This window comes from Carlito syrichta, unplaced genomic scaffold, assembly GCF_000164805.1.
Source record: "Carlito syrichta isolate Samal-C Ts95f unplaced genomic scaffold, Tarsius_syrichta-2.0.1 Scaffold303336, whole genome shotgun sequence".
Taxonomy (NCBI): domain Eukaryota; kingdom Metazoa; phylum Chordata; class Mammalia; order Primates; family Tarsiidae; genus Carlito; species Carlito syrichta.
The window spans coordinates 39,466-49,964 of NW_007247432.1; the positions used below are offsets into that span (position 1 = coordinate 39,466).

The 10,499-nt window shown below is 43.8% G+C and overlaps 1 protein-coding gene across 2 annotated transcripts in view; it reads right to left on the bottom strand.

Moving 5' to 3' along the window:
* Positions 1 to 5,387, bottom strand: part of ANXA4 (annexin A4) — a 41,119-nt gene extending 35,732 nt beyond the window's left edge. The window contains exons 1-2 of one of the 2 annotated variants that reach the window (XM_008058425.2): positions 5,376 to 5,387; positions 1,087 to 1,141 (exon numbers count right to left, since the gene is read on the bottom strand). In XM_008058425.2, coding sequence (XP_008056616.1) covers positions 1,087 to 1,095 — 9 coding nt within the window. In that variant the 5' untranslated portion in view covers positions 1,096 to 1,141; positions 5,376 to 5,387. Of the gene's footprint in view, positions 1 to 1,086; positions 1,142 to 5,375 lie in introns of those variants that run through there. The other variant, XM_021712538.1, reaches the window with a different exon arrangement.
* Between the last annotated feature and the right edge of the window lie 5,112 nt (positions 5,388 to 10,499).

Below are 10,499 nucleotides of genomic sequence, written 5' to 3' on the forward strand. Positions count from 1 at the left end.
CAGGTGAGGCTGTGGTGGCTGGGAGCGGCCACTGCACTCCAGCCTGGGCGACAGAGTGAGGCTCCAACTCAAAAAAAAAAAAACAAAGAAAAGAAAGCTGTGAACCTGTCGAAGACAGGAAGAGGATCCTATTAATCTGGGTCCCCAAGCCTAGGAGCACCACAAACACTACTGAATAAATATTTCCCATGTCCAGGAAGAATCAATCAGCAAGAAATTAATTTTAAATTAAAGCATAAGCGATTCGGGGCAGATAAGATACACCTTTGACTGTCAGAGACCATGAAGAAAATTCAAGAATATCTAATATTAAAAAATTAAGAGTATATTAATATTTGTTCAGGATAGTTCACACAACCATCTTCTCAAAGGAAGGCATCTAGAGTTGGCAGCGTCTCCAATTCCTCTCTAGGTATGGGATTTCTACTTCTATTATTCTTTCCCAGAAGACCAGGGATCAGAATCACCAGCCTATTCAGAAATCTTATTTAGGAGGGAGAAGGAGAGCAGATGGCCAGCCTTGGGTAGAGCCATGCTGGGAGCTTTAGAGGCTCAGTTTCCACCCCAGTGCTGAGCTTTACAGAACTCTCAGAGGGATCCAATTCCATGCCTGTCCCAAAGATCAGATAATCAAGTTCTAAGGAGTCCGATCACAGTTGAAAGCAGGAGGCAGACAAGCCCATATTGCTAAGAACACCACTTCGAGCCTGAAATGACAGAGCTACACCAAATGCTGACAGCAGTTGTCTTCCAGCAGTAGGACCTGCAGGATGTTTAGGTTTTCCACTTAAAATGTTCTCAAATGAACACATAGTGCTTCTGCAGAGAGTAAACTATAACTTGTTTCTATATTCTCCAGATGTTAAAAGGATTCAAAGGATTCTTTGAATCAATTTTCAAGGTCCAGTTGCTTACCATCCCTAAAAGAAATTTAAATGATGTTCAGAAAAAGAGCTGCTTTTTATGTCCCTCCCCGCTCCCCTCTGTTGAGCAAACAAGGCTTTGATTAACCCAGCAGTCACTGAGTCCACATCCTGTACCTGTCTGTAGCTGGTACCAGGTAGGGTGAGGCAATCCACAACTCACCATGGCCATGACTCCAGGTCAAGATCAGAGGTCAGTCACCCAAGCAGGCGTTCCTCTGTAATAAAAGCAGAGGAGAGATTACTGTGATGAGGGAGAAGGCACTCAAATAATAAATCAGAAAAACGTGCAGTTTGCACAATATTAAGCTATGAGGAAATGACACTTAATCATAAGGACAGCTATTGATTAGCCAGAGATACAAGGGCCAGGCTAATAATTAAAGAGAAGCTATTATCAAGTAAACAGTCAAGTTCGTTATGCAAGCAAGATATTCTCCTACCTGCTCATCTGTTTGGAGATACACACTACAGAAAGCATTCCTATTATTTTGCTAGTGAAATGCTCAGCCAGATACACTAAGGGGAACCCGAAAGATCCAGGAATGACCTTTTGGAGGGTGGGGCCCTTGTGGTACACTTGTAACTTACTTCTCCAGATCAAATGGTCCAACCAAAGTTTTTATTTGGAAGTTTCGAGAAGGTCAAGTTACACTTTGCAAAAGAAACGTCCTGAGTTGTGGCAAACAGGTGACTGGTTCTTCCACCATGACAATGCATCTGCCCACACCACACTGAGTATTCAGCAGTTTGACCAAAAACAGTATGACCCCCATGCCCCACCCTCCCTATCCACCTGATCTTGCCCTGAGTGACTATTCACTCTTCTATTTCTCCCCAAGCAACTTTTTTTGTTTTCCCAGATGAAAAAAGTCCTCAAAAGGAAACATTTTGCCAATATGGAAGAGGTGAAACAAACAAAAAAACCAGGAGAAGCACTAAAAGGCATCATAATCGACGAGCTGAAAAACTGTTTTGAGCAGTGGGAAAAGTGTCTTAATAGGCATATTGCATTCAATGGAGAGAATTTTGAAGGTGACTGAAGTTTAAACATGTAAGAATACATAATTTTTTATAAACAAATCCCAGGTTTTTTGGATCCCCCCTGGTAGATTCTAAACTGCGCACTATAGTGGATCAGAAGAGATGTCCCTTTGAGAGAAGAGATCATCCAACTCCATCAGGGAAAAGTCCAGCACCCCGGCCAACACTGATTGCGCACGAGCCTGTGTGTATGTGTAATGATAGGACAGCAGCCCAACCAATATTAGAATCTTTTTATTTTCCAGTGGCTATTTACACTGACACCATTTTAGGATGAAAGACATTTCTTCCCTTTAAGCTGCAGCCTCATACACTCAACTTTGTCCTCCGTTTTCATCACCCCCTCCTTCATCAGGAAGACTTAAACCATCACATATTTTTTTCCAGTTGTTCAGAATGCAAGAAATGTCTTCATTGTAGGCTAGGACTCTTGTGGGATTCACATAATACACAGGCAGGCACCTAAAGGGTAGGCCAACTGCTTCCTGTTCCCATATCTAAGTCATATGAATAAGGCTCCTTTTTAAAGCATTTAGTTAGATCATTGATACTCAGAGTCACCCTAGAACCAGAAGTACAGGTGGCCCTGCTATCTTGTTAAAAATGCAGACTCTAGGCCGGGTGCAGTGGCTCACGCCTGTAATTCCAGCACTTTGGAAGGCTGAGGCACTTTGGAAGCACTTTGGAACACTGCTTGAGCCCAGGAGTTTGAGATGAGCCGAAGCAACATAGCAAGACCTCATCTCTACAAAAATAAAAACAAAAAAATTAGCTGGGCATGGTGGCACCTACTCGAGAAGGTGAAGAAGGATCTCCTGAGCCCAGGAGGTCGAGGCTGTGGTAAGCCGTGACAGTGCCACTACATTCCAGCCTGGGCAACATAGTGAGACTCCAACTTAAAAAAACAAACAAAAAACCCCCCAGAATCTCAGGCTTCTACCCCTGACTTACAGCCAGAATCTGCATTTTACAAAATTCCCCAAATATTTGTCTGCACAGTAGTTTGAAAAGCACTAGCCTAGATAACATGACCAAGCAGTACACCTTTCGATGACCTTAGTCCTTCTTAACTCACTTGAGTAACACCAGCACATGTGTGGTCACATTTGCTTTTCACCTTCCAGTTTTCCTCAGGCCCAGACCATTCTGCCTTGTTTTAAAATTCATTGCAGGCTCATCTCCTATTACATAGGGGTTGAGACCTTTCCTAAGGGGACACCCAACAGGTTTGGAGGCACAGCCTGAGCAAAGGTGCAGAGGTGGGAATGAGCAGTGGGTTAGGGATAATGAGAGGAGGGTGTGGGAGCAGAGGGCTCATTCCAGGGAAGGCTCAGAGACAAGGTTAGAAAAGCAGAAGGGACTGAATAGTAAGAGCCTTGTACGCTCAGCCAAGGAGTCTGGCTTTACAGCATATTTTAGGTAAAGGGGAAATCCTGAAAAGCTTTTTGTTCTTTGCAGGGAAAAGAAAAAAAGCAAGGCATTCCATACTATAGTGTAGACTGGAGTGAGAGATACAGGAGCAACAAGGAGTCAGGAGGGCTTGAGAGACTACTACAGGGACAGACAGGTAGAGGCTAAGATCTGGGCTGGGCGTGGCACTGAAGAGTGGAACCGGAGGGGAGACCTCCCAAAAAGCCAGAATTATCTTTTGGAGGGTGGGCCCCTTGTAGTACAGGCTTCTCCTGCGAGGTGTGTTCCAGGAACCCATTGGCATCAGTGCACCAGCTAGTGTTGTTGTGAGAGGCCGTGTTTGGCTTTAGTGAATTTCTTGGGGGGTTTCTTTAAACGCATTTGCCCATTTGATGATGGGTGACTTACAAGCACACCAACCCACACCGCACTGAGTGTTTATCAGTTTTTGACAAAAAAACAGCGTGATCCCCGTGCTCCACTCTCCTTAGTCAACTGATCTTGCTCCAGTCAAATTTTTTCTTTGTTTCCCCAGATTAAAAATGGCCGGGCTCGGTGGCTCAGCCTGTAATCCTGCGCCTTGGGAGGCTGAGGTGAGTGAACTGCCTGAGCCCACGGGTTCGCGACCCGCCTGGGCAACTTGGCGAGATCTCATCTCAACAATAAGTCAAAAAAAAAAATTAGCCGGGCATGGTAGTGCGCACCTGTAGTTCCAGCTACTTGGAAGGCTGAGGCGGAAGGATCGCCGGAGCCCAGCAGGTAGAGGCTGCAGTAGCCGGGAGAGGCCACTGCACCCCAGTCTGGGCAACTGAGTGAGACTCCAACTAAAAAAAAAAAAAAGAAAGAAAAAGAAATGACAAGTTCAAAAGCTGTTTTGAGCAGTAGAAAAGGCATCACAATAGGTGTATTGCATCAAACGGAGCATACTTTGAAGGTGACAAGTTTAAACATGTAAAAATAAATACACAATTTTTTATGAATAAATTCTGGATTTTGGGTCCTCCCTTTTACATGAGATGATTGGCAGACTTTATTGGAATATAGAGATGTATTATTCATTCAATCACCAAATATTCACAAAGTACCCCTAAATTCCAGGCACATTTTTAGTTGATAGAAATAACACAGACAAACAACCTGTTTTCAAGGAATTTACCGTCTACCAGGCTGGACAGACAACAAATAAAAGAATGAAAAAATAAGATATATTCTGATACCAGTAAGATTAAACTATAACAACATAGCAGTATAGAACAGGGGTCAGTGAACTACAGTAGCTCATGGGTCAAATCTGCTTTTGTACAGCCTACAAGCTAAAAAGTTTTTTACATTTTCAAATAGTTGACCAAAAAAATCAAAAGAAGGCATTTTCTTTCTTTATTATTTATTTATTTATTTATCTTTTGAGTTGGAGTCTCACTCTGTCGCCCAGACGGGAGTGCACTGGCCGCTTCCGGCCACCGCAGCCTCGCCTGCTGGGCTCCAGCAATCCTTCCGCCTCAGCCTTCTGAGTAGCTGGAATTACAGGCATGCGCTACCACGCCCGGCTGATTTTTTGATTTATTGTAGAGATGAGGTCTCGCTGCCCAGGTGGGTCTTGAACCCACGGGCTCAGGCAATGCACTCACCTTAGCCTCCCAAAGGCACGGGATTACAGGCTGAGCCACTGAGCCTGGCTTCTTTCTTTATTTTTTAAAGACTTTATTTATTTATTTAATTTATTTTTTTTTTTTTTGAGTTGGAGTCTCACTCTGTTGCCCAGACTGGAGTGCAGTGGCCACTCCCGGCCACCACAGCCTCGACATACTGGGCTCCGGCGATCCTTCCGCCTCAGCCTTCCAAGTAGCCAGAATTACGGGCATGCGCTACCACGCCCGGCTGATTTTTTGATTTATTGTAGAGATGAGGTCTCGCTGCCCAGGCGGGTCTCGAACCCGCGGTCTCAGGCAATCCACTCACCTCGGCCTCCCAAAGGCGCAGGATTACAGGCTGAGCCACCGAGCCCGGCTGAAAGACTTTATTTTTTAAGAGAAGTTTTAGGTTCACAGCAAACTTGAAAGGACAGTACAGTGATTTCCCATATACTTCCTGACCTCACCTGTGCAGTTTCCCCCATCATCAATATCCTCTACTTGGGTAAAAGAAGAATATTTTATGATAAGTGACAATTATATGAAATTCAAACTTCAATGTCCATAAACAAAGGCTTATTGAAACACAGTCCCACCCATTTGTGTATATATTGTCTGTAGCTACTGTCATGCTTCAACTGCAGAATTAGTTGTGACAGAGACCATTTGGCTCACAAAGTTAAAAATATTTACTATCTGACCCTTCACAGAAAAAGTTTGCTGAACCCTGATATGGAAGGTGATCTGATCAGAGTATCAGGAAGGAACTGGGCCAGGACAGGGTGATCAGGGAGGAGTCTCTGAGAGGATGACATCTGTGCTAAGACCTGAAAGAAGAAGCTAGCCATTTAGAGTCCAGGAGAAACTTTTCAGGCAGAAGGAGCAGTTACTGCAAAGGCCCTGAGGTGGAAATGAGTTTATTGTGTTTGAAGGATGGACAAAAGCACCATCAACAAGGGCCAGGGTGGCATGAGAGGAAAGGCCATGTGATATTGTGGCTTATAACAAGGAATATATATCTAGTCTTCTTCCTGTTCCTGGCACAGAATTCCTAAATCCCTAGGAATCTCTCAAGTGATTAGAGCAATAAAGATGAAAGAACATCTTTTGTTATTCATAACAACCCCCTCCCAACCATACCTGAGTTTATGTGAACCCAGTAATATCAGGCCTCAGGGCATTCAGTCACCAAATATAGCTGTAGCTATGGTTAGAAGTTACAAATATGTTGTTTCTAAGTTTGCTTTCACTCTCATAGAGGACAATTAATTACCTTCGTGTCCTGACCCCTAGGGAAGGGGGACACTGCTGCTACCCCTAAGGCTGATAAACATATTATCTCTTAACAACGGACTCAAGACTGCTTGAGGGTCAGGCGTGGTGGCTCAGCAGAAGACTGGGGACTTAGACCCTACAAGCACCCAGGAGGGAAAAATGAAGTTTTATATAAAGGATCAAGAATCAGAATGGCATCAGATTTCTCAGTAGTAACACATCAAACTGGAATACAATGGAACAATGCCTTTATAATGCTATAAGAAAGCAATTGGCAGTAGTAGAAAACTGTCAGGAGAGCGGGGGGTGGGATTGGCAGTTGAGAGAAACTGCTGGGGGAGGGAAGGACATACTTCATCAACAAGGGTACTTGCATGATCAATGTTTATATACCGAACCCTGAATTGTACCCCACATCTTTAAAATAAAATAAAATAAAACAAAACATTCACATACAAAAATTCAGAGGGAGGGTAGAGCACGGTGGCTCAGCCTGTAATCCCAGCACTTTGGGACACCAAGGCAAGAGGATTGCCTGAGCCCAGGGGTTTGAGACCAACCTGGGCAACTTGGTGAGACCTCATTTCTACAATAAACCACAAAAACTAGCCAGGCATGGTGGTGTGTATCTGTAGTTCCAGCTACTTGGAAGGCTGAGGAAGGACTGCCTAACCCCAAATGGGTCAAGACTGTGGCGGCCATGAGTGTGCCACTGCATTCCATCCTGGGTGACAAGAGTGAGAGTCCAACTCAAAAAAAGACTGCTTGAGGACAAAAATGAGGTTTGAAGGACAAAAGCTGCTTCAATCTCCAGGGACGCACCTTTCCTTATAGCTTCCTCCTAAACTACCTCCATAATGGCTCATGGCCAAGAGTGTAGTAACTGATAGTAGTGGGACTTGCTTTATAGATAGCAAGTATTGCAAAATCTAAGAATGGTATTTGAGATATTTTTTCAGACTCAGATAGGAGGCAAATGCAACCTAATAAGAAAGGCCCCACCCGGGCCCAAGAAGTCAGCTCCACTGGCTTGTGATACCCCTTCTCAGAAAATTGGCTCTGCAACAGGATGACAGTCTTAACACCCCCTCCTCCTCATTCAGCTGCTTTGCGATAATTAAAATCTTTTTCCATTGAAATGGTGACATCAGTTCTGGTTTTTCTGGGCAGTGGGCATAAGAACCCGGTCAGGCTGTAACAAAAGAATAGTGGAGGCTGAGGGTGGAGGATTTGAAGAGCTTCCAGGTTGGTGAACACATGGAGGTGTTGGGAAGGTGGCTATGGAAACTCTAAGCTCCTCCCTGTGAAGAAATATGAGGCTCAAATAAGCCAGCAACAATTGGGTAAATTGTACTGAGGAAAGGGATCTCAGGGTACACTTTACAGATATTCACAAGAAACACTGACCACAACAAGAGTTGTAAAAGCTTGCTGACTAGCTGTAAATCATTGTTGCAAACTTACCTTTAGCTGAGTGCTACAAATGAAAAAGCGGTTAATCATTGCTATTAATTAACCCTATCTTAAAGAAACAGCCCAACACAGCCTGGCACCACACTAAACTCCCCAGTCCAGACTTATAAAAATTCCCTTGAGCTTCTGCCTCTTTGAAGACAGCAGTCAGCCTCTGGCCTGCTGCACTGCCCATTGTTCTCTTACAACATTTTCTGTCTTTGATAAATCTGGCTTTCTAAGTTTATAAATGTCTTGGTAAGTTCCTTTACCACCTGCGTAATTCTGGCCTCAACTATTCATATGCATGACACTTCCCACATACCTTGCCCTATGCATCTCTTCCATCTGGCTGTTCCTGAATTGTATCCTTTTATAATAAACTGATAATCTAGTCAGTAAACTGTTTTCCCAAGTTCTGTGAGCCATTCTAGCAAATGATCAAACATGGGAAGTTGTAGGAACCTCTGATTTATAACCATTCCCAGTCAGAAGTGCAGGTAACAGCCTGGACTTGTGGTTGGCATCTGAAGTAGGGGAGTCTTTTGGGACTGATCTCTTTTTTTTTTTTCATTAATCAGTATTTTTTATTATGGTAGGGACTGATCTCTTAACCAGTGGGGTCTGTGCAAACTCCAGGCAGATAGTGTCAGAATTGAGTTAAACTGTGGGACAGCCAGTTGGTATCCAAAGAGAATTGGAGAATTGCCTGGTGTGGAAAAAACTCCCACACATCTGGTGCCAGAATTGAAAGTATAAGGGAAATCAGTTTATTTTTCCTATGCACTAGGTGTCAGAAATGGGATTTACTAAAATGGCCCTCACTCACAGAAACATGTGGTTTGGGAAGGAAAGAAAGGGTGGGGTGAGGAACCTTTGATTCCTGGGTGCCACGTGATCACATGTAGTATAGAGTTACAGCTATGCTGAGATCAGTTACTAAAGGTAAACACTACCCCAAGGAGTTGATTCACTGTATGGACAGGAAATGCAAACTAATAACAAAAGGTGAAATATTCAATCCCTTGGTTATTGTTATCTGTAATAGCCAAAATAAAATTAAAAGAGAGTGCTGGGTTGGATCTTAATGCTAGACTGAGCTGGGATTTCAGTGAGCCTGTGCTCTAGCCACCAACTTCAGTGCTACCTTCAAGGGAAAAATTATGCAGAGACTACAGAAAGTACTGCCAAGAACTCTAGTCACCATCTTGGTAGTTCACTTGAGAGAAGAGCAAAACCAAGAAACTACTGAAATCAGAAGAAATTGCTTCATTTTGTATATCGGTATCATCAGCTTCCCAAAGAACCATTACTAAAATGGATTGTGAGAGTAACTAACGTAGGGGCCTTGTCTTTGGTTTTGAATTCTGCAGCGTGGAAGAGCATGTTTGGGTTGACCCACAGCTCTCTTTCTTTTTTTAATAGAGACAAGGTCTCATTATATTGCCCAGATTGATCTTGAACTCTTGGATTCAAGCAATCCTCCCACCTTGGCCTCCCAAAGTATTAGGATTGTATACGTGAGCCACCTTGCTAGGTTCACTCACAGCTCTCTATGAAACAATCTCAAATGTTTCAGGTTATTCACACATACAGGAGGTTATTCCTGAGAGAATACCTAACCTGGTGGACTGGATAAAAGCCACAATTAGGTCTGTTTACCCTGAGAAGGGAACTGTCCCTCTCCCCCATAAATGTCAAGAGGAACATGCCTAATAAAACAGCCGATATGCTGCAGCGGGTTATTTACCCACTGAGTATACCCAATTTCCCAGGTCATGGTAAATGCTGTGGTTAAGGGGGTGTCTTCTACATGGGCACCCTATATGACCTTACTGCTGCAAAACCAAAGGACAGTTCTGGAAGGCTTAATGAATTTTCCCTCTCACCTTCCCCTTATGGGTCTTACAGATGCTAATAAAAACATTAGGTTAATTAACTAGAGAATGGGGAAAGGCACAGAGAGACAAGGGACGGGTCTTAGCAGGGTGGAAATTTCCCAATGGCTATTAAGAAACAAGCTGAATAAAACAGATATTGATCAAAGCCAAACAAAAAAGCCATGCGCAGAGCTTTTTAAAACCTTCATCTGGAGGTGCTCTTCCATGCCATGTGAAAGATCAAAATGTGCCCAGACCCCTCATTAGCTATAATGTATATGTGAGTTGAATTGAGCTGCTGCCGACTGGCTGGCAGCCCTGGCAGACACAGCTTTTAGGAGCAAGGGCTCTTCTTTGCTTCCATGCAGTTTTGGAATAAATGACAAGTGAGGAGGCAGGGAAGTGGAGGCACTTTCCAGAAAAGGCAATCTTTCATATAGACATTTCCAGCGGGGCATGGTGACTCAAGCCTGTAATCCCAGCATTTTGAGAGGCCAAGAAGAGAGAATTGCCTGAGCCCAGGAGTTTGAGACCAGCCTGGGCAACTTGTTGAGATTTCATCTCTACAATGAATCAAAAACTTAGCTGGGTGTGGTAGCATGCACCTGTGGTTCTGGCTACTTGGAAGGCTGAGGTGGAAGGATTCAGTGGGTTGAGGCTGCAGTGGCCATGAGCATGACACGGCACTCCAGCCTGGATGATGAAGTGAGACTTCAACTCAAAAAAGAAAAAACATTTCCACTCCTTTTCACCACATTAAGAAGTGGGAAGACTGCTTGAGCAAAGTCTTCTGGAAATACTGAGAGTCACAATTCAAGGAGCTACAAATTTTTTTTTTTTTTTGAGTTGGAGTTTCACTCTGTTGCCCAGACTGGAGTGCAGTG